The sequence below is a fragment of the Eretmochelys imbricata genome, chromosome 12 (genome assembly GCF_965152235.1).
Source record: "Eretmochelys imbricata isolate rEreImb1 chromosome 12, rEreImb1.hap1, whole genome shotgun sequence".
NCBI lineage: Eukaryota > Metazoa > Chordata > Testudines > Cheloniidae > Eretmochelys > Eretmochelys imbricata.
The window spans coordinates 17,076,761-17,100,526 of NC_135583.1; the positions used below are offsets into that span (position 1 = coordinate 17,076,761).

The 23,766-nt window shown below is 42.7% G+C and overlaps 1 protein-coding gene across 1 annotated transcript in view; it reads left to right on the forward strand.

The window, feature by feature from the left end:
- Positions 1 to 23,766, forward strand: part of ZNF423 (zinc finger protein 423) — a 317,744-nt gene that overhangs the window by 55,782 nt on the left and 238,196 nt on the right. The window contains exon 2 of the mRNA XM_077831047.1: positions 15,202 to 15,261. Within this exon, the coding sequence (XP_077687173.1) occupies positions 15,202 to 15,261 (60 nt within the window). The remainder of the gene's footprint in view (positions 1 to 15,201; positions 15,262 to 23,766) is intronic.

A 23,766-nucleotide genomic window follows, 5' to 3' on the forward strand; every position in this document is an offset into this window, starting at 1 on the left:
TCTAAAAATATTTCATCCATTATGGTCAGATTTTTCAAAAATCACGTGAAAAGACCTCCTCCACAAATATGGAGTTTGTACGTACATAGGTCCAGTTCTAAGCATTGTGGTTTTTAATTGCACTCTCTGTATGAAATGTTGATTCTGAGCGCAAACAGAAATATTGAATGTATTTTATTATAATGTATATTTATACATAGTGGATTTTGATGGGAAATGTGCATCTCCAGTGGAGATTGTGAATTAGAAATACAAAGACTAAATATGAGCCCTGGGAATAAATGTGCTATAGCTTGTGATTCAGGCGTGGAGTCTGTGTCATGGGGTATGATTAGCCTTTACAAATGGCCCATAGCCTTTCTCCTGTTTTAGATGTGAGATTTTTCTTTGGAATGTCCCTTTTATCTTAACGTGGTTACATTAAGTTTCACTGTAGTATTTTAAGACCAGAGCCTGTTAGCTGTGTGCAGATTTACAGTAGAAGTTTAAGCTAATGGATACTTATCAGGCAGGCTGTGTTTGGTGATCGTCCATCATTTGCTCATTAAACAGTGTGTCTAAGTGATTCTCATTTCCTCCCTGCCATGTCTGGAAAGGAGGAAACTAGGCACATTACGCTGGAATATTAATGTCTTGGAGGATTTAGTCACCCATAAGTAGATCTTCTTTGCATAAACCTGCTAGTGCTACCTTATTTTGTTGTTTGTCTTTTCCTCCTTAATTGTCTTCACTTCTTTCTCTGTTTCTGTGTGTTTTCCTTGTTTTTCTTTAGAATTCAGTCTACATTTTTTTTTGTTCTTTCTTTCTTTTTTTCCTTGACCTAAAGAGCATAGCAGTCTGGGTATCCCACAGAAAGGCTGACTTTGCCAGCAAAAACCACACACTCTGCCAAGCCCTGTTACTGACTTTGGAAAAAAGCAGCTAGAGAACTAATGTGAATTTAGGCTCTGAACTATCTAAATAAGCCATGTCAGTAAACCCTCTTGTCTTATTCTGTGGCCTGCTGGCCCATGAAAGGACAAATATATAATAGTCCTATTTAGGATAGAAAAAAATCCTGGCCAAAGGCCACCACTCACTGAATCCTGTATGGAGGTTAGGAGAACAAGAATGCTGCTCTGCTGATCCACTCAGAAAGCTGAAAGCAATTGTGTTTAGAAAAAAACTTGGAGAACTTGTAGCTTTTCAAATGTTCTGCGTAGGATCATGTGTGCTGGGACTTGAGCAAGGACTATACTGTCAACCAGCTAGATGGGATTTTGTTTCAAAATGCCAACTTCCATCTAACGCTGAAAGATGATGATTTATGACTTATGCTAGATGGCAAAAGTCAGTGCAAACAAGCAAAATGTCTAGTAAACTGAAAGTTGTAGTTGGAGATGACAGCAGTAGTGTGGTATAGTAGTTGTTTCAGTGTGGATGAACTGGCTCAAATTACTGGTGCAAAGCATCCCTGGTTCTCTAACTTGGAATCTTTTCTACTTCTCTTAAATATAACTATTGAATCAGCAGATGAGTTTACTTGTCTTACCCTATAGACAAAAGTCCAGGTGATCTTGCTGAATAACCAGATGAATTCATAATGATTTTTATGTGTATTTCTCATTAAATTGCTAAATCCCCATAAAATTTTATCATTTACATTTGAATTTGAATTTTCTTCCATGCACCTTTGCTGTCATCGCAGTGTAAAGTTCTTTCAAATACAGTCAAGCTGCTATGTGCTCCACTGTATGTGGAAGCTAGTTTTTGTGTCAAGGTCCCTGAATTCTGCAGCACTCCAGTGCAGCAGAATGGAACTCTCTAGCGGTTTCATTTAATTAAAAAAACAACAACAAAAAACCCAAATTCAGTGTATTTTATGCTGCTCCCACCTTTTCCTCTTTCAATAATTTTGTCATGAGCTGCATGATAGAAGTTGATAGGTGGGACGATAGATATTCTGGCTGCTGGATGGGGGGCAGATAAGCTTTTGGAACCTTTGAGGAGGCACTGGAGGCAGTTCAAGATTAGCATGTCAGCTGGAACTTTCTGTTAAAGGGATCATCAGTGAAATAGTTAATAATGTTGCCCTTTATATTGTCATCTTTAGGTTTCTGAGTTAACCCATTAAGATGAATGGGCCTGTTTACACCTATCAGAGCAATTGTTTCAGGCTCTCTGCAGACTTCAGGGTATGTGTACATTGCAAAAAGGTGTGTTCTTAATTTGTCAGTGGTCCCCAAACTGTGGGGTGTGCCCCCTCAAGGGAGGTATGGAGGACTGTCCAGGGTGGGGGACGCGGCAGGGCCTGGACTAGCCCCCACAAGGGGGTGGAGTGGGAGTGCCTCCTTGCCCCTGGTCACAGCTGCCCCTGCTCCCAGCCATGACCTGGCCCCCGTTCCCAGCCACAACTCACCCTTGGCTCCCACTCCCAGCCCCTGCTCTCTGCTGCCAGCCCCTGGCTGTGGCTCCACTCCTGGGCTGCAGCCCCTGGCCCAGCTACAACTCCACACCCGGCCCGTGGAGGGAGATGGGGGTGCGGATGCATTCCATTACTGGTAAGCGGGGGCACGAGGGGAAAAGTTTGGGCACTGCTGATTTAGGGTAGGAAACCTGGGTTAGCTAACTAAGGTTAAAATAGCAGTCAGGACATGGCAACTCAGGTTTTAACTTGAGTTAGTAGCTCAAGTTAAACCCCATAGGGGAGTCTGGGGTTGAACTCAAGCTGCTAACCCAAGTTAGAAGCTTTGTCTTCACTGCAGTTTTAACTTTTGGGGAGATACAACCCTCCTCTCCCCCCTCCCCCTTTTTTTTTTTTTTAGTGTAGACATACGCCAGAGAGACAATACCGCATCCTTTTACGCTTGGGTCATGTAGCTAAACTTTAAAGATTTTTAATCTGCCTTGTGCTCCTGCAAGGCTAGTTTTAAACTGTTTCCTTAGGGTCCTGATCCTGCTAAATCCTGAACATCTGCATTTCCCTTTGACTTAAATGGAAATTGATGGTGCTCAGCACCTGATGGGATCATGACCAAATTAAGGTATTGTATACTGAGGCTGCTCTGTGTCAGGCTGTTGGAGGATGAATGGTGCTGGGATGAACATCTTTGATCTTGTGTACTACACTACAGAGTTTTGTTCACAAAAGTCAGCTTTCGTTGACAAAAGAGTGGAGGTATACACACTACACTGCTCCTTCTGCCAATAAAACTCTCCTCGATGAGAGGTGTAGAGCTTTTGCGACAAAGTTATATCGACAAAGTGTCAGTGTAGACTTCGCGCTTGGTTATGTCGCTGTAAATGGCCTCCCCACAATCGCCATCCTGACCGCTCTGGTCAGCAGTTTGAAATCTGCTGCACTGCACCTAAGTACACAGGCTTCTGCTTTGCCTTCTTTAAAGGCCTGGGAATTTTTGAAATTCCACTTTCTGTTTGCTTGGCATGGAGAGCTCACATCACATCTTCCCAGCTGACCATGGCGGCTCCACGCAGCAAACGCTTCCCACTTGGAGCACACCTGAGTTGTTGGATCTGCTGGCACTGTGGGGAGAGTAGTCCCAGCTCCAAACCAGCTGTAGGAACTTCAATACCTACAGTCTGATTTCTCATGGCATGTTTGATAAGGGCTATGAATGGGACACGCAGCAGTGCTGTGCAGAGATAAAGGAGCTGAGACAAGCGTAACAGAAGGCAAGGGAGTCTAACCGTCGCTCTGGTGCTGTGCCGAAGACCTGCCACTTCTATAAGGAGCTGGACGCCATCCTCTGCAGGACCCCACCTCCACTGCCAAGAGCCCCGTAGATATGTCAGCGGGGCTAGAGACAGCGGACAGCAGACTCAACCCTGAGGATGAAGTTGTGGATGAGGAGGTCGAGTTGGAGGATGATGTGGAGCGTACGACAGGGTTGTCTGCTGTGAGTCAGGACCTCTTTTCCACTTTGGAGGCATCTAGCCAGTCCCAGCAGTTCGTCTCTGGCAAGCATCATGCAGGAGAGGAGAGCCCTGGTAAGTGATCTTTTTGAGTAGATGTTGTTGGTTATATGAGGTAGAGCTGTCCTTTGCTTTGTATGTTCTAGAAGTTGGTGAAGGATAGAAATGTACCAGACTAGCTGTGTTTGTGTGTGCGTCACATTCCCCTGTGCAGCTAAGTGCGGCAGAACACTGTTAATGTGCACCGAGATTACACGGGAATTCTCCAGAGAGATCTCTAGGAAACTTTCCGGGAGTTACTCACCAATCCTCTGCCGAAGGTTCCTTGGCAAAGTTGCTTTGTTCCTTCCCCCATTGTAGGAAACTTTCCTGCGGCAATTGGCAATCACTTATGCAGGGACCAACACGGCACACAGGCGAGCAGCATAGAGACTTGGTCTGATGCCGCACACATGCAGGAGAGATGCACTCATGCATCCTTGATTACCCTCAGGAATGAGATATCCGCCTCATTCACCCCCGCCTGTGGAAAATGGTGGTAGAATTTACAGTATTTTTCCGAGTCATCTGCAGTGATCCCCTTAAAAGACCATGAGATTCTTTACCCCATCTTGATCCCCTTCCCCCCCCCCGGGGGGGGGGCAAACTCGTCATGTTTAGGGCATTCGCTGCACTGGGTGCTTGCCAAGGGAGAGTGAGAAACTGATTTGTGTTTTTTAAAAAAGTGCATTTTGCGATGTTGATTTGATGCATGCACTAAGAATCATGCTTCTGTTTATTGTTTCTTGTGCTTCTGCAGATGTGGCCTTCAGGGGAATCCCGTACACACTGGCAGAACACCTCCGTGAGATAAAGAAGTGACCAAGGAGGAACAAGGAGGCCACATTTCGAGAGGTGCTCCAATCCTCAGAGGCCGAAAAAAGAGAAGGCAGGGCGTGGAGAGAGACTTTAAAAGAAAATTATAAAATAGACAGGCAGGACAGAAAGGAGAGCCAGGAGCAGATGATAAAAATGGTAGAGGAACAAATGGAAATGTTGAAGTCCCTAATCACGCTGTAGGCTGAATTCAGATGTGCGCAACCCCCGCCCCCCCGGCAGCTGATACCGAACTGCTTTCCATACACTCCTCAGATTCCTCCCACACATTCATTGCAACTTCCTGGCTCATCTTGGTACCTCATTCACTTCACCCCTTCAGAGTTACACACAGCCATAAGAACCTACACTGCCCTTCATTGTTATCTCTCTTCCCACCAAGCCTTTTGTGTGTCGTTGTTAATTTGTATTTAATAAAAACATACTCTCTGAAAGATAACTAATCTTTATTTGTCTCCTACACATGGTGGTTGCTGCTGGAATTAATACACAGTGGCAATTTGATCATTTGCTGAGTACAAATCATGGTCGGGAATCATCAAAATTTTCATGCAAGGCAACAAAGCAAGGCAGAGTGCTGTATAGAAAGACACATTACTGGAGCTCATTGTCAAAATGGTGCCTCAAAGCCTCTGTGATTCAAGTAGCCCCCGTTGTGCTCCTGTAATAGCCCTGGTATCTGACTGCTCAAAATCAGCCGCCAGGCGATCTGCCTCTGCGCTCCACAGTGGGAGAAACTTATCACCCTTAGCCTCACAAATATTGTGGAGCGCACAGCAGGCTGCTATGACCATGGGAATATTTTCCTCTTTTAGGTCTAACCTGCCAAAAAGGCAGTGTCAGTGAGCCTTTAATCTGCCAAAGGCACATTCTACGGTTGTTCTGCACACGCTCAGCTATTGTTGAAGCGCTCCTTGCTGCTGTTCAGGTTTTCCATGTAAGGCTTCATGAGCCAAGGGAGTAAGGGGTATGCTGGGTCTCCCAGGATCACTATGAGCATAGCTACCCACAGTGCACTGCTCTCTCTGTCAGTGCTAGAGTACCAACTGTGGATGAACAGAAGCAGCATTGTGTGAGCATGCACAAGCGATATAATTATACGGGTTTTTGATTGTTGGTGTAACTTGTGTTGACAAAACTCTGTAGTGCAGACAAGGCGTCTGTGGTTGTTCATTGGTTTGGAGGCTTATAATTTCATACGATCCCTTTTTAAAGGCAGAAAGGAAAACTTTGAGAAAGGGATTGTGGATAGATGGGACACGATATGAAAGCTAAACGCATTGAAAGGATATGCATCTGAGGGTGGCGGCTGTAAACAAGTGTGAAAAGTATATGAGAACTGATGTTTCAGGGAAGTGGCAATCACTGAGCTCTAGCTTAAAAGTATCTGTGTCTAGGTCTGGGAAAATATGTATTTATTGTATGATTTGATTAATAATAAAGGGTCTTATTACAAAACCTATCCAGAGGGAAATATGAGAGTTTGGACGCACACACTGCAGGCTAATATACAGACAATATTGGTACAACTTGTAGTAGTTTATGTGAGAAATAAACCCATCCTATTTAGAATAACATAATCTAACACCCAACCAACTAAAATGCAACATGGCCATTTTCTGCACTCAGACCATTTCATCATCCTCTTCAGAGAGGTTAACTGATGTAACAAAATGGCGAGAGTACTCTACCGTAACGGTCCAAAACATAATAGCTCTGATTCAGGAAAGTCACCTGATTCCCTATTTAGACAGGGCACGGAAAGTTAAACATGTGGTTAAGTACTTTTCCAAATTGGGGCCAATAATATTATGCCATTGTTTTTGACTCTTAGGATAGAACACTGTAGTATTTTTATTCTAAGGCAAATATTAGTACAATCCTATCATGTCAATAGTTCTCTTCACCCCTTGAAGGCTATGGATAAGAAGTATGCATATAGAATCTGAGCTGTTAAGGGGCTGTTGCTCATTTGTAAGGTTTGATTGCATCTAGAAATCAACATGTGGCTCAGAAGTGCCTTGGTTTGATAAGGTTAACTTCTTTCCTGGGAGTGATCAAGTGTTAAATAAGCACTGTACTATGAATGGAGTTCAGGTAATGGCACACCCATAAATAGATTTTCAGATTCATGCGGGAATGGATGCTGAATTCTTTCTGACGTTTCTTTGAGTGCAGAGGACCAAAACCTTTTAGTCTCCAGCACCAGTGACCTAGCAATTAAATAAATATCCTCTGAGAACATCTAAGATAAGCTGGCAAAATGTAAACATTTGGATTTGTGTAATACTGTTTAATGAATGGAGTATCTGCCCACAGTTCCCTACTGTATCTGAGCTGTGCTTGGTTGTAGTGAAGAGTGGTGGCCAGAGGGATCTGGTTGTGGCTCCCTGATCAGGGCTGCCTACTCCTGTCATAAATTAGAGCAGAAAGGCATCTTGTTCTAATGTTGGTGGCATTGCTGGCTTAGGGTCCCTTACGCGAGTGGAGAACTGGGTATAACAGTGGAATCCACCTCTGCCACACCCCCCAACATTTCTTCAGCAAGCCCATTCCTGACCTGCTCCCTCTTCTTTTTTATGTCAGCATGAGGCGGCAACTGGTGTATGAAGGTGCTGTGCCTCCTCTGGCAGCTCTGTGCCAGCAGAAATTCCCCCTGCACATGGGAAATTCTCTACTTGCACAGCACAAAGTGGCCTTAGTGAACTGGAGAATCTGGCCCTTTGAGTTTATCACAAGAGGATTTTCTGTATGTGCTAGCCCAAGGACATTTTCAAAGCTCTTTGCATGGAAATTCATTCCAAGACATTTTTTTTTCTAGAGGGTTCAACTTCATAGTTGCTTCCCAGACAAACTGCATTAAAAGGATACTGTCAATTTAGAAACTGTGAAAGTTCTTTATGACCATAGTTACTAGAAGCACCAAGATTACTGTACTTGAAGAATTAGACTAAAAGAGCGCCTCTCTCCTTGTTTCCAGTTTGTTCACTTCGTGCACTGGATGACAATTTGGGTGCACAGTTTGTTTCCCCTTTTCGTCTGTTCAGTCAGTCAGTTTATCTCAACTGTGGTTTATTTAGGTCATTCACACAGCAACAGGGGAGAGAGAAAATTTTTAACAGTAAACAAAAATAAGGGTAAGGCCACAAACACTGATAAAGGAACTCAGACAAGATTTTAGTACTTTGAAATTACTTTTAACTCCGTTTTTAAAATTGACTATGAATTCAACCTGAGATCTGAAAATTGACATAATCACCAATAATATACTGTACTTGGAACATGACTGACACTTTTGTTGATGATGCATGAAGCAGAATACAATTCAGGTTGCTGTTCTCTAGCTATATTGGCTCTGCATTACAAATAGGAGTGAAATTTTTTTTTAAGACGTTTCAAAACAATGACTCAGAGGGAGCAGATATAGTATGAACCTTTTACATCGCCGTTGTTTCTCACTACAACCATACCTGAATGCACAAACACCTTTCATAGTTCGGAGAAAAGTGGGGGAAAGGAGGGTGTGTGTAACTGACAAGAATAATTGGAATTTAAATGTAGAGGTAGCCAAGATTCTAAAATGTTTCAGTCCAGTGTGAAACACCTTAAAGGGCACTGTTTTTTTATGAAGTGCTGAGCATTGCTCTCAAGAAAACAGGCCCCTTTAAGGTGTCTCAAGTTGAGGCAAAATCACTAGCTGCTTTTTAAAATCTTGGCTTACATCCTTAAACTTCATCTCTCTTTCCTTTAATATTTCCATGCTGTACTTCCCAAGGAGAATGTTTCGAATACTTCTGCATCTTTCTGTCAGTCTCAGTCTCAGTGCATAGGCGCTGACTCCATGGGCGCTCCGGGACTGGAGCGGGGGCAGGAAGAGGTGAGGTGGGAGCTGGGGGAAGGGGTGGAATGGGGGTGGGGCCTGGGGTGGAGCAGGAGTCGAGCACCCCCCTCAGGAAATCACAAAGTCAGCACCTCTCTCTCAGTGGTTTAGCAGTAGCTGCGTTCTGCTGTTGCTGAACAGTAGTAGTTTAGATTTCTGTGTTTGCATCATCAAAGTGATTAAATGGCACCTATGGAAGGGTCTAATCCTTGATTTTGGTTAATTATGGTTTTGTCCATTGTTTCTCAGAAAACATTGATTCTTCTTTGAATGAAGGGCCCTATTGTATTCCAGTGAGGGTTATGCATGTCTGCTATGTTCCCAGAGTCAGAGAACTTGAAAATAGTGTCTGTTGCTCCTTGCTTGAGCCCTGGCTCACCTTGTGCTTTCATCTGACAAAGGGCGGGGCAGACTGACTGCATCCGCAGTTCCTTCTCATGGCCGGGTGGTCTGGGTCGGAACTTTCAGTGTCCTCATCACTGACGCACTTTGAAATAAGACAGTGTACATAGTTTGCCAGTTTTTAGATTAGTTTTACCAGTTTATTGTACTTTTATTGTAGTTTTAGTACTTGGTCTAGATTTGGGTTTATTTTTTTGTTTGTCTTCTTCGCCAATCCCTCCTCCCTCCTCCCCTGTACTGGCACATGGGTATTGGACTATGCCCTGGACTCCGGGCTTCAAACTCTGCACCTCTTGCCTGCATTCCTTCTTGGTCAGCGACGAACACCAACGCTGTCTGTCCTGCTTGGGAGAAGCTCCTGTGTGACCAGGTGCAGTATTTGCCTATCCTTCCCCAGCTACATCTGAGAAGGGCAGGCTTTCTGCCTCTGGAAGCGCCTCATGGAGTTCTCCTCGAGACCTCACTCGGACCCAGGCCAGGGAATCCTCACATACATTGGACTGAATTAGTGAGGAGCTGTTTCCTGCTACCATGTCCAAATCTGGTGCTGTCGGAACCACCCCCCACGGACCCCATAGCGGGGCCTAGTCATGAGGTAAGGAAACATACCTATAAGCATGGGACTAAGTCTTCCTCAAAATCGAAGAAAGTGAACACTCCTTCCACGAGTTTGAGACATGGTGACAGATCACGTGCTAAGTCCCATAGACCTGAGAAGAAGTCACACAAGCAATGGAATCTGGCGGTTCTGAGCACTGGTCCATTGGTATTGTTATCACTGGCATCCCAAAAGACGTGGGATTGTCCTGTTCCAGGAAAGTCCATCGTGCCATTTGATACCCAGAAGGAGAGGGTGCCTCTTACAGCGGGGAGATCTGGAGCCAGAGCCGCGTCCCAGGATGTGTTCACCTGGCCAAACCCGGAGTCACCCCATCTATCATGCCCCTCCACTTCTGGAGAGATAATTTCTCTACCACAGGATATGCCTGAGGTACGGGATCCCTCACCATCTGCTCTGATAATTTACACCCTTCCACTGGCTCCAGTGGTACTGGCTTTGGAACCTGAGTAAATCTTTTCCTTCTCTGATGAATCAGAACTGGGAGAGGAACAGACCACGTCTTATCACCACTACGCACCTTCACGGAGACTGCCACGTCCATGGGAGCATCTACCACCTCAATCATCTCTGAGCCATTGGTACCCCATGCCGTGGGGACCATCACAACCTCCCTGGGATCCAGCCTATTGACCATACTGGGGAATCTTGTCCCTATACCTCCCCTAGTCCACAAGGGAATCTTCACCTGCCTCCCCCTAAGGGATCCTTCCAGCAGGTGTTCGGATCCTATAGTAGAGGAAGAATCCCTTAGTCCGGTCCCGACAGTGGTTCCACAACCAGCTAGATTTCCCTCCTTATCTCTGGATGAAGTGATAGAACAGGGTTCTACTCAGCTTACTTACTGATACCCAAGAAGACAGGCAGATGGAGATCAGTCCTCGATCTTCGGCACCTTAATCGCTTCTTTCACAAGCTCAAGTTTCGTATGGTCATGCTGGCAGCAATTATCCTGTTGTCAGAGAAGAGCATGTGGTTTATGGCTCTCGATATGAAGGATGCTTATTTTCACATGGATGTCCATGGAGCCCACAGACGTTTCCTGAGATTCACAGTGGGCGTTCACTATTTCCAGTACAGAGTGCTCACCTTTGGAATAGCTGCTGCTCCCCAGGTCTTCACCAAGGTGTTTTTCATCGTAGAAGCTTATGTCAGATGTTGTTATGGTGTCCTCGTGTTTCCTTGTCTCAACAATTGGCTTCTTGCCTGGACAGCACAGCTAGAAGCCCATGCAGCAACCTCCATGTTGCTCCAATTTCTTTTGTTGCTCAGAGTCAGTGTCGAAATTGATCCTAGACCCCACATAGTCTCTGGACTTCATAAGGGCTACCATCAATTTGAACGTGGCACGAGCCTATTTAGCAACAGACCAGTTCTAGGCATTATATTTTTGGCATAATTCATTTATCATTTGTGACCATCTTTAAACCACTTAGCCATCTGCACGACACAGTTGGGTGGAACTTTCTGGTAGAGGATTTACACAATAAACAGGTTTTCAGTACCACCAGTGGAGTGTTCTTTTTAGCGTTTACCATTTTTTGGTTAAGAATGGTCTCCGTAGATCCCGTATATTACTGAGTAGCATATCTTGAAAGTGTTCCCCTTAGATTCTATTCCCTTCTGCTGCACTTATTACTATTATTGTTTTAAATAAACCAGTCTCCACAAGGTAGGGGGAAACAGAGATAATTTATTTACAAAGTCTAGTACTACTGCTATAAACAAATATATAAAATAGAGAAGGGAAATTGAACCAGGCTTCAAATCATGTCAGAAAATAATAAAAGAGATAACACGTAAGGACAGACAGGGAAAGCAAACTAAAGTAAACATCTCCCTAACTAAAATTAAAATTATGAACAAGGTTTTTCTGACTCACTGCTCTCAGTGGTGAGAATTGGAGATGCCTATGTAACCTCAGCAGTCAAACCCCACTCTGACCTGCTGTTTGCTCCTTGGGAGGACCTGCTGAGCCTGTAAGCAAAATATTCAACCTTTATTCCACTCACTGGATGAGCAGGGACTTCACCTCCAGTTTGGACAAAGCCTTTACACAGCCCTTCCTTTACCAACACAGGAAACTTCTAACATATGTATCCTGACCTTCCAAATGAAATCAACAGAGGACTCATGCACCAGAGGGCAGAATTTAGCCCTTGATGGTCAAGTATTAAAGTTTTTAGTTTAAGGTAATGCTGTCCTGTCAACTTTTTTAATGCTTGGATATTTACTGTCTCAGCAGACATAACCCCTCCCCCCCACTTCAAATATGTGTGCTTATATAATGTGTGCTTATGTCCAAATGATTTAGATATGCCAATGAGAAAAGCCTCACAACACCTCTGTGAGGTATTATCCTCTTTTAATAGAGAAGTATATGCTGGTTAGGTAACTTAAGATTACACTAGAAGTCTATAACAGAGCTGGAAAATTAACCCAGATTTTTTGACTCCTAGTTCTGCACTTTAATCATGGGGCCATCCTTCCCTCCCTACCTGTCAAAGTGCACAGGACAGGATATTAATGGAACAGATAGTTAAATAGCTGTGGCTTGTTAATCATATTGGTGTGCAGAATGATTATTTTTATGTTAAAGGCTTTCCTTAGATCACTGATTCTCATACTGTGTTTGACATCCCTTGGTGCCTGATGTCTAATTTAGGGTCTGGTCTTGCAAACAGTTGGGCACACGAGTACCTGAGTGTTTGCAGGCCCCGCTTAGGTCCCTTGTCCAAAGAGATTAGTTTATCTTTCTAATTGTCCCTTAGGCCCCATGCATTGTTATGGTGCTGTAGAATAATTTCAGGGAAGTACAAGACTAACCATGCCAGCCTTTTTGTACCACTTGCTACCTTATGTGCTCCTGCTTCCACAGCAAGCACCCATCTTGAACAGTGTGAAGTGATCTGGCTTCTTTTTTTCCTATCGCTCCTGCCAGTTACCTTATTGTTGAAGAGACCAATTTGAACTCCTGTTCAGCTGGATAAAGAAAACCTGTTCAGTTGCACAGTAGTCAGATGTAACAATACCTCCAAGGGGGGTTGCTATTACTTTTTCTCATCCTTGAGCCTGTAAAGATAGTGTGTTTATTAAAAGAAAAAAAGAGAGAGCGAGAGAGAGAGAGAGAAGTGGAAGAAAAAAGGAAAAAGAAAATGAAAAAAGAGAGAGGAAAAATTAGTGGGATGAGCAACAACAGCTAAAATGCATTTATGGCTAAACTAGTGAGGCAATCGACTCCCTTGCTGCATGAAAATGTTAGATGAGGTGATGTGTTTGCATGTGTGTGTGGGGAAGAACCTGAAATCATGACAGTAATATTCAATGAATGTAAGTGTTGTCATCTTCATTTAAATATAAAAATGTAGTGGTCTCCCTCCCTCATCCACTCAGCAGAGCAAAACAAATTAATGCCAGTAAAGGCATTCATTTAACCTTTTAAGCATTTAACCTTTGGCCTCATTTAAGGGATTCCTAAAAGTATAGTGTTGTTGTACTGTTGAAATCAAGTGAAATCAAGGACTGTAGCAGTCTCCTGTGTTTAGCTAAAATGTGAGTTAGTCTGTTGTTAAAATTACAGATGACGAACAGTGGTTCCATATATTTCTTATTTAACTGTTATTGAAGTTAAGGCCTTGCCATATTTTTTAGCAGATTTAGTAAGTTTTATTCTCTTATCCATTAGAAAAGTGATTTAAAATTTTTTTTCCATAATCAGTTAAAAACGTTCTGCTGATCCTTTTTGAATAAGACATGCAGTATAAAGTTAGCTTAATTGACATGTTGGGGGAAAAATATCTTCTCCCAATGTACATGTAATTTTACTGTTGAAACACAAACATATCTGTTCTAAGAGCTGAAGCAATATTTAATCTCATTATGTCCAGAATATTCCTTTTGCATTTTAGTACTTGTCACAAAAATGAAACAAGATGGTGGTTTCAGAGATACAAAATGGTGGGTGAACCTTTTACTATAGCAAATGTTTGGCCCAGTCCTACTTGTGTCAAAATAAATGGGAGTTTTGTTATTGATTTTCACATTTTATACTTTGTTTTCCATCATTCCAAATATAATATTTTGTGAAATGTGCTTTTGTGTTCATGTAGGTTTGTTTAAAAGACTACAAATATTTTAAAGGATCATCAGCATCAACCGAAGTGGCCAATCTTTGCTGAAGTAATAAAATTATACAATAGCGTTACAGTAGTTGTAGCCTTCTAGGGAATGTACATTTGTTGTGCAATCTCCCCATTAGATTACAGTGCATCAAAAAAAATTTTTATATTACCCATTTAGCTATCTTTTCTATTTCCAATTTCTTTTTAAAACCACCTACATCAACTTGCTAGAACTGCATCAAGGATATTAGAGCCTGTTGGGAAAAAAATGAGGCTTCCAGGTAATAATAATTGAATCTAAGGGCTGTAAACCTAGCTCTAAGGTCTGGGCATACAACGACCAGTGTAGTCAATGGGAGCTATGGAATGTGAATTTAGAGTGGTACATTGACTTCAGCTGCAGAATCCTGTAGATGTCCATTTTTTAGATGAAGTGAGGTGTGGATAAGGGCGGGTAGTAGTGTTGAGTGTACAGTAAAATGGTGTATGTCCGAGAATAAAGGTCCAATATCCAAACTATATTTTTGAGGGAGAAATAAGGACACTGTTGTATATGATTATAAAGGGGCATGTTGACAATCTCTGCACCTCTGACTTTCAAATGCACACAATTTGACAATAGTAAAACTACTATTGACTGAAGTGGGAATAGAATTGGGCTCCTAGTTGGCAGCTGGTCTCTTGGCTGTTTCTAAGGGGCACAAGGTTGGCTAAACAAAATTTGAACAGCTAAAGATAAAATGTTGTGTTTACTTCTTTCCCAAGTGCTAGATAAGTGTTTAATTCTGAAAGATACTGAGCATCCTACCCCCATTGTCTTCACATGATCAGGCCTTAAATTACAATATAAATATTTTAAAGAAAAAGTGCGTATGTGACTGCAATATTACAAAATGTGTCCATACATAACATATAGTGTTTTGGATACCAAACTTTTTAAAACATCATAAATTTTGTAGTTCTTCATATTGTTTAATTACGTCCATCAATATTGTTTTCATAGAACATATCTTTGGTGTGATATGTTAGAGAGAAATTTTCAAAACAGTCTCTTTACAGCCACAAATTTGCAGTTTTTGTGTGCACCAACCCCCTAAATCTGCACATCCGCAATACATTGTGGTAGTTAAACCTCACTCACATCTGCATGTGCAAATTTGGTAATTTGTATATGGGGAAAAAAATATTCAGGCACAGATTTAGTAGCCAAGTTGAAAATGTTTGGACAGAAACTTTACTAAATTATCACCCTAAAATTATTTTATGGAAAATAATCTTTTCTTCACTGGTGCAGAAATCTGTTGTAACACTTTAATAGTATATGGGGCTCTAATTATCTCGTGCTTCCCGTTTTGTTTAGAAATCACAAACTGTATTTTGTTCTCTTTCAGTCGAAGAGGGTGAATCTTCAGATTTTGCTTTGAACTGGGACTCATCAGTGACTCAATCAGGTAAATGTTCTAGGTTTTTCTGATTGCAAAGGCTGCCAGAAAGCAGCCAGGCATTTTACAGAAACTGTATTTTGTGTCACATTCCTGTCTCAAATCCAAGACTACCCACTGCAACACAATTTTTATATCAGTTCCATATGGTCAATAAAATCTATTACATACAGAGACTAATATACTCTTATCCTCCAGAGAGCCATTCTTTCTTCTTGTGGGCACACAGAAATGGGTTGTGATTTCTCCAGTATAACTGCTTTGAAGTTTTCTGCAATGGCGCTGTTGCACATTCATTCCAATCTAATTACATAAAAACTACTCTAATAGGAATTTTAAACTCAATCTCAATTGAAATGTGTGTATTGCTCTTCTTGGAAGAAATTACAAAGCACTCTTAGATCAGGTGAACATAAATTTGGAAAGATCTAATGTATTTACCAGTCTCTGTGTAAACCTGACGTGTGTCTAGAACCTGTAAACCTATTGAACATCTGAATAAAAAGGGGCTCAGAAACTAAAGTAGATTAAGCAAGTTAGAATGTCAGATTAGTCTAGGTGTATGGTTGGTTGCAAGTTATTTACCCAATCTGATGTACATAATGCTATTTTGATTTGGAGTACATATTTTGTCTGTGTAATATCTATGGAATTCTCAGAAGGCAAATTTGTATATAATTTCTTTTGATTTTAAGGTGATAAAATGGTTAACATTAACTGTGCTTCAATAGTGTCTTAATATAGAAACACATTGTGGTATTATAGTAGTGGTAGACCACAAGAATTCACAATTTAAATAGATGCTAAACAGTAATATGAAAATAAACAATGGTAATAAATCCCCATTCAGTGTGGATATTATAAGAATCATTGGGAAACAAGCTCACAAAGGATTTTTCTCACCATAGTCAGTATCTGGCTGGTCTTTAAGACAAATTTGTCTTTGCCATGGTACTTGTGGCATTCCATTTTGTACAAAACATAGTGTATGTTGTTCTGGGTACAGCATCTTTTCCACTATGGCTGCTTTGAACGATTTGTATTTTCACTGTTCTTTGATAGCAAATATTCCTGCTGCTGAAAACCCCTGACTGTGATGCAGAAGGCCCCTTTGTGCCTGGAGCTAACAGTGCATGAAAAGAGCACTCTCAGTCTTTCTTGCTTGACCTTAGTTTCAAACAGCAGTGGAGTTGAGTAACCAATGTTATCTATCAAAAATCCTGAATTATATTAAATCTGAGGTACAAAAAATATATCTATACATGTCAGTAGGATGGAGTGCATTTGGGTTTTCTGAGTGAGGTTAGTGGATATATTGGAGGTATAAGAAGAGCTTGTGAAAGAGTTTTCACAAATTAGCTGTTTCTGCTCCCATTTTCTCACAAAGCTGAGATAATGGGCAACAGGGTGTCCTGTTACTAGTTGGAAATACGAGTAATTCTAACTCTAGACCCTTGGAATGATACATTACAATTGTGTACTGTGTGTGTGATCTACTTTACATCTAATTTAAGGAAATGCATGTTGACACACTTTGTAGAGGTGAATTTTAATCTTATAAGCCTTTATATTGGATAGGATACGATACAGGAGGCATGAGGCTGCAGACTGGAATAAGGCTGAAGAGTTATATAGAAAAAGCATTAAGAAGCCATAATATATAGTGGTGTAATACTGTGGAGTTACTCACTGTTGTGTGGTGTGCCTCCAAAGCTATATTCAGTAACTGAAACCAGTCCCTTAGTCCCAGTGTGCAAGACTTTCATTATGTTCTTTTATGATCTTCCTGTTTGCATTAACTCTAGTAGTGTGATGTAGAACTTCAATAAAGGGGGGAAAACATGCTTCAGCTTCTCATTTCATGCCCCTACATTCCCCAGCCCAAATCAACAATATACCTTTTCCCCTTGAAAAAACAAAAGTCCAAAAACTGGACTTGTTAAGGGTGAACCATTTGCCAGATGTTTTAAATTAACATATTCCTCACTCTTCTTCTCAGGTGTTGTGCACATCTGTGTGTGGATGGAAACAGATCCACTGTGACTTCTGAGGAATTATCTTCTGGCTTGTGTGCACAACCACTGTCTTTCCTGAGCTAATGAAGCTTCTTAGGCCAGGTCTACGGTAGTAACTTTAGCTACTACCGCAATGTTGGTTAGATGTATGACTTTTTTTTTTTTTTTTAAGTAGGATTTCTGTATTGGCAAAAGCTCGATTAAACCATTATACTGGCATAAAAATGCTTTTGCTGATATAACTTACTTTGCTCTCTGAACCAGTATAAGCTAAAACAGCAATTTTTTGCTGGTATAAGCTGTGTCTGCACTAGGAGGGTATACTTGTACTGACACGCCTTTCTAGTGCAGACGTGGCCTTATTTAGTTGCATAGTGGGACACTTACATTGCAAGCCTTAAACTAAGTTCTGTTTCTAATGATGGCCTTACCATACAACACTAAAATAGTTGAGAATGTATGTTGTTGCCTAAGCAGAAACAACCCAGCCTCTCTTGCTTAGATTTGCATAGAAAATGGATTTTTTTAAAATAAATCTTAATTTGTAAAAAATATTAGGGTTAACTTTATCCAAATCCTAGGGTTGAAGAGGCATTTTCAAAGCAGTGGGTAGTCAACTAGAATTTTTTTGATTCTTCCAAAAAATTAATTTCCAAAAATATTTTATTGTAGAGGGTAATAAGTTGTCTGAACCGCAGTTAACAAAATCTCGCTGTCATGCCAATGCTAAATATGTCCCGTGATGTGTGACTGAAGCTCTAGGTGTACACAGTATTTAAACTGTGCTGAAGCAGAGCCCTTGTTCAGCTGAGGGCTGCAGAGTTTACAAGTTCCAGTCCTTTGGCATTATGATCTCTGCAAGACAGGAAATGCAGAGCCAGTGAACTTCCTACAACTGTAAGAGCTAGTTCAGTAGGTTTGAAAGCATGTGATTGTTGACTTCAGTGTTTGCTGGACTGGCTTTCCTGATTATTGTAACTTGTAAATTAGAAGTATTTTGGAATGATGGAAATAGAGCTCTTGTTGAGGTGTTGTAGCTTTCAAAGTACCACAACTGCTCAAACTTCGTTAAAGTGACTACTTCAGTTTTTCCAAAAATAGCACTTCACTGTCAAAGTTTCAATGAGGTTCTGAACAATGGAGGATGCTTACAAATCATTGATTTGCAGGCGATATTTAATGCAACATGTGGAGATTTATCAATGTGCATGTTGTCAATGGAATTCATGTGGCTATGTTTTTATGCATCACATTGATTATTTACTGCAAGGATTTTGCCTTTTTAGTTCAGTTGGTTTTCTTTTCTTTATTTAAAATTTTAACCTCTACCTAGACAGGAGATTAAAAGCTCTTCTCCCAGTTATCTGTCCAGTTCAAAGGTTTTACAGAAGTCCAAGCCTTCTTACTATTGGGGAATCAGTTCAGCTTCCTTAAACGTGACTTGAACTAGTTTTGTAAATGACAGTTTTCTATCATAATTTAAGCTGTGTGTATTAATTTTTAGAATCAATAGAATACATTATAAGTAAGCTTGGAAGAGTTACATTTTTACATTTTTATGATTTTAAGATTTTTTTAAATTTTCAGTTGTGCAAAATCATGGACTTTAAGCATTTTTTCCCAATTTTTATGGATTAAAATTTTCACAGTTTTGGGAAATTATTGGGTGTTGACAATTATTTAATGATATTAAATGATATTACACTGAGATTAAAAAAGCAAAAGTTTTATAACCGTTAAAACACAAATTGTCAAGATCACATGTTAAAGTATACAAAATAAAACATCCTTAAATCAAACTCTAATAAATTCTTAAGCCGCATTTTTCTTACTTCATCTCTCTGTACATTTCAGTTATTGTAGATGGAAATATTCTTCATCGGTTTGTGTACGTACTGTGAAATTGATGTTTACTGTTATTTACTGATAAAAATCTAATCCTTCCTAGCCTAATTATGAGAGAGAGGTTGCTCGGATAATATGAAAAATAATCTCTTGGTATTAGTCTGTGAGCTAGCAAAGGGTATGTGTAAGAACATTCCCAGTTCTTCAATTTTGCATAATTGTTTCTGAACTTAAATTTAAAGGACAAGAATCTCTCTCTCTCTCTCTCTCTCTCTCTCTCTCAGGGTCTTAGTTAGCAGATCAGTAATGTTTTGTTGTTTAATAGACAGGTATGTGTTCTGTCCCAGAGGACAAGAGAGGTAGAATGCTCATTCACCCTGCTTCTCTCTGTTAACAGTGACTGCCACACTTGCAAGCTTGCACTGCTGCCCTCACATCTAACACAGAAAGCATCTCAGATATAGGGTAGGTTGGGCAGGGTTTCCAGTGGGAGGACAGAGAAGCATCAAGAGCTCTGGTTTGCCAAAGGGTTTTCCGCTTCTTCTAAGCAAAGAGGAAAATAAGATTTAATATTTGTCTGGGTAGCCCATTGCTTTGCAGTCCTGTATTACTGTTGTAATACATCACTGGAGCATTATCTAGAGGAGCAACAAGGGACATTTTAAAGAAGTAAAAAGTCTTACCAAATATATAGAGAATCTAAGGCATTTTTAAAGAGGTATAAAAAGCATTTTTATATGGGGTTTTCTGGGGAATTTCTCGTTAGCTAGTCTGGGAGGCCTTGGGGGAGCCAAGCTAAATTGTCTGAGGCAACCAGAGTAAGATTTTGTGTTCTTCCCAGGAACTCAGTGAACTAGAAGGCTTGCACTTTTTGTCAGTTCCTGAGATACACGTAGCTCCAGACTGCCTTTTTGCTATACTTAAATTATACTTAAACACAAAAGTAGGCTTCAGTAGCCTTTGGGTTGAGACACAAACGGAGAAGTTGGGGAACACAAAATCATGGTCCAGTAGCACAAATTGGGGATGGAATGTCAGCCCGAACTATTGCACTTGGAAATTGGTGGTGTGTGTTGTGTTATACTGTCGGTGGTCAGTATAACAGTGTTCAGTGGTGTGTAATAGATATGTTTACAGAAGTGTCTTTTCAGAATTTGTTTGCTTTAGGACAGCGTGCCATCAGTGCCAGTAAATAAAGTCAAAACGTTAAAAATACTGTGTCATAAACCAGTCATGCTGGAACAAACCCCTTGAAATGAAGTAGTGTGACTGGCAGGAATGGTTGTAGGCAGTTTATTACATTCATTTCTAAAGCACTCAGTGCTGTATTCACTGGGTGCTGGCCTGTGCAGATGCTGTAGTTCAGCACATACATTAAGCTTTATACTGTTTTCAACTTGTGTATCAATTATTGTCTCTCTCTTGTGTTTTCCTTCTTCCTTCCCAAATCCTCTCAAATCACACTGCTTGTTCAGTCTCTCTGGACTCAAGTTGCAGGCAGGCATGTTTTTCTCTCCACATCTACATGCAGGATTTGGGGGTTCTAATCTTTCCTTATTTCATCTGCTGAGGTACTCTTCTCCATCAGCTTCTGGGGTGTAGGTGGCTCAGAACCTGTAGGTTTTCAGGCTATTCTGCTGCAGTGGTCACTGGTTAGGGAGTTGCAGAAGAGGTGGTAATGGGGAGATGAAGAAGGAGAAGACGATAGCACCCAGCTGTGTTTGTGCTGCGTCCTCTGCTGTATTGGACTTGGCATATGCTGTTGTACCATCTAGTCCAGGGGCGGGCAAACTGTTTGGTCTGAGGGCTACATTGGGTTTCCGAAATTGTATGGAGGGCCGGTTAGGGGAGGCTGTGCCCGCCCCACCCCTCATCTGACCCCCCCTGCTTCTCACCCCCAGATGGCCCCCCGGGACTCTTGCCCCATCCGACCCTCATGTTCCCTGTCCCCTGACGGCCCCTCTGGGACCCCTGCCCCATCCACTCCCCCTGCTCCCTGTCCCCTAACTCCCCCCGGAACCCCTGCCCTTGACTGTCCCCAGCCGCCCCATCCAACCCCTGCCTCCTTCCTGACTGCCCCCCCTCCCCCCGGACCTCTGTCCCCATTCAACCCCTCTGTTCCCAGCACCCCTGACCACCACCCCAAATTCCCCTGCTCTCTATCCAACCCCCCCTGCTCCCTGCCCCCTTTCTGCGCTGCCTGGAGCACCGGTGGCTGGCGGCGCTACAGCTGTGCCATCCAGAGTACCAGGTCAGGCAGCCATGGTGTCCGGCTGGAGCCAGCCACGCCACCGCGCAGCACAGAGCACCAGGACAGGCAGCCTTGGTGTCCGGCTGGAGCCAGCCACGCCACCGCGCAGCACAGAGCACCAGGACAGGCAGCCGTAGTGTCTGGCTGGAGCCAGCCACGCCACCGCGCAGCACAGAGCACCAGGACAGGCAGCCGTGGTGTCTGGCTGGAGCCAGCCACGCCACCGCGCAGCACAGAGCACCAGGACAGGCAGCCATGGTGTCCGGCTGGAGCCAGCCACGCCACCGCGCAGCACAGAGCACCAGGACAGGCAGCCGTGGTGTCCGGCTGGAGCCAGCCACGCCACCGCGCAGCACAGAGCACCAGGACAGGCTGCGGCTCTGCAGCTGCGCTGCCTGGCAAGAGCTCGCCGCCCTGCCACCCAGAGCCTTGTGCAGATTTTGTTTTGAGACCCCAAAATACAGACTGTGGTCACTTCTTTTTTCCTCCTGTACCTTTGTGCAGTGCCTCCCAAGTATTTTGATTTGTAACTCTCTCTTCAACTGTTGCAGAAGAGGAACAACATCTTTCCATTACTTGGGTCTAACTCAGCGCTGTCATATACATTAAAATGGGGAGGTATTTTTAAGGGGGGATATTTTACTTTCTGTTTTTCTTGCCATCTTGGAAGCTTCTCTACCTACATGTTTCTTCCTTTTCCATTTGCCAAACCTTGCTTTGTTTCTTCACACACCCAACCCTTGGACTACCTGAGTTTCCAGTGGAGAGTAAGTGAACATGGCATTGAATCATTTACATGCTCTGCTGTGGGAATAGGTTCAAATTTCTGTTGCAAAAAGAGCATTAGAGAAGAAAGCACTGTTTTTTTGGAAGTGTAGGAAGGACTTACCCATTCTGGCATTAGGCCCTGACACTGCCTTAGTTTTCCTCTTCTTCCCCAGTTAATCAGACATTACATTGCAAGTGTTTTCTCAGTCACTTTCCCCTTTTTGGAGTCTGATTTATTAATTTAAAGTTCAAAGCAACCCATATCTTCCCGCAGCCCACCTGGCTAGCTCACACTCACAGGGTTCTTAGTCTGAGCCCTACTTAGACTTTCCTCCAAGCAGTTCCTTCTCCCTGCAGTTCTCTCTCTCAGATCTTTTACCTAGCAGCTCTGGAGAGTTACTCAGCCTAGGCCTCCTTACTGGCCCTTTTCTGACTGTTCTTAGTCCAGTGGTTCTTAGTTCTCATTCCTAGGTCTACTTTCTCAGGTGTCGCTCCTCGGACTGAATTTATATTCCACAAGCAAGCCCCATTATTAGTCACATGCTCCCCATCACATGGCCCTGGTATTCATTCCCTCCATGTGGGGAGATGGGTTAAACATGGCACAGATGAGGTTGAGCCCCCAACCCCTTAAAAGGCCAGCTCACCCCGTGACGTGGAAACAGTGTTTTTTGTTTTGTTTTGTTTTTTTAGGTAGTAGCTATTGCTTTATTTAACTTTTAAGTGGTAGAATGAAAAATAATTCCTGGATAGGTTCCCTCCATATCAGAACAATTTTAAAGTAAGTTGAGTGAGCATTAAAAACCTCCAGAAACTCAGAAATCACCCCTCCCCAGGGCTGCAGCCAAACTAAGGCATCTCTGTTATTAAAAACGATAATTTTGTTAGTAAATCAAGATGAATAAGATTCTGGCTAAAGTTTTGGCCTGAGGGATTGTAAAATCTGATCCTTCCAGACACAGCAGGTGTTCTCCAAGAAATGGAAGACTTGAGAACTTTATCAATGGACTGTGGAACATAGTTAATCCTGTGATAACCTCTTCTTGAATTTGGATGTCTTTGATTATATAAGTGAACGATACTGGGGCAGAGGGTTGAGGTGTGCAGGGGCTGAGGGCTCCGGTTGGAGGTGAGGGCTCTGGGGTGGCGTTTGGGGTGCAGGCTTCCCTGGGGCTGGCAGGGAGAGAGGACTCCCTGCTGCAGCAGCCCCACGGCCCAGGGAGAGGTGCCTCTCCCTGCTGCAACAGCTCTGGGGCTGGGGGAAAGGCATCTCCTTGCTGCAGCCCTGCATACCCCAAGCTCTCCACCCCCTATTCCCCACCTCACCCTACATCTCTCTCCTCTCCAGGCCCCAGGGCCTGTGTGCCTGCATGGCTCTCCTCATTAGGTGTGCGGCTCTTGATGGGCTCCTGTGTGGCCATGCAGGAGCATGCCTTAGCGGGAACGCAGGAGGAGATACGTATCCTCCCCACACTAATCCTTCAGAGTTTGTTCTGGAAAGATAGTATTCCTATATTACCTTTCTGTCCCTGCACCCCCAGTGGCAGCTGTCCCCTGTGGGAATCCTGTCAGCATGTCCCTGGGGGTACAGGCTTCTGAGTGCATGGCCCATGTCTTCTGCTGATCATCTAGCCT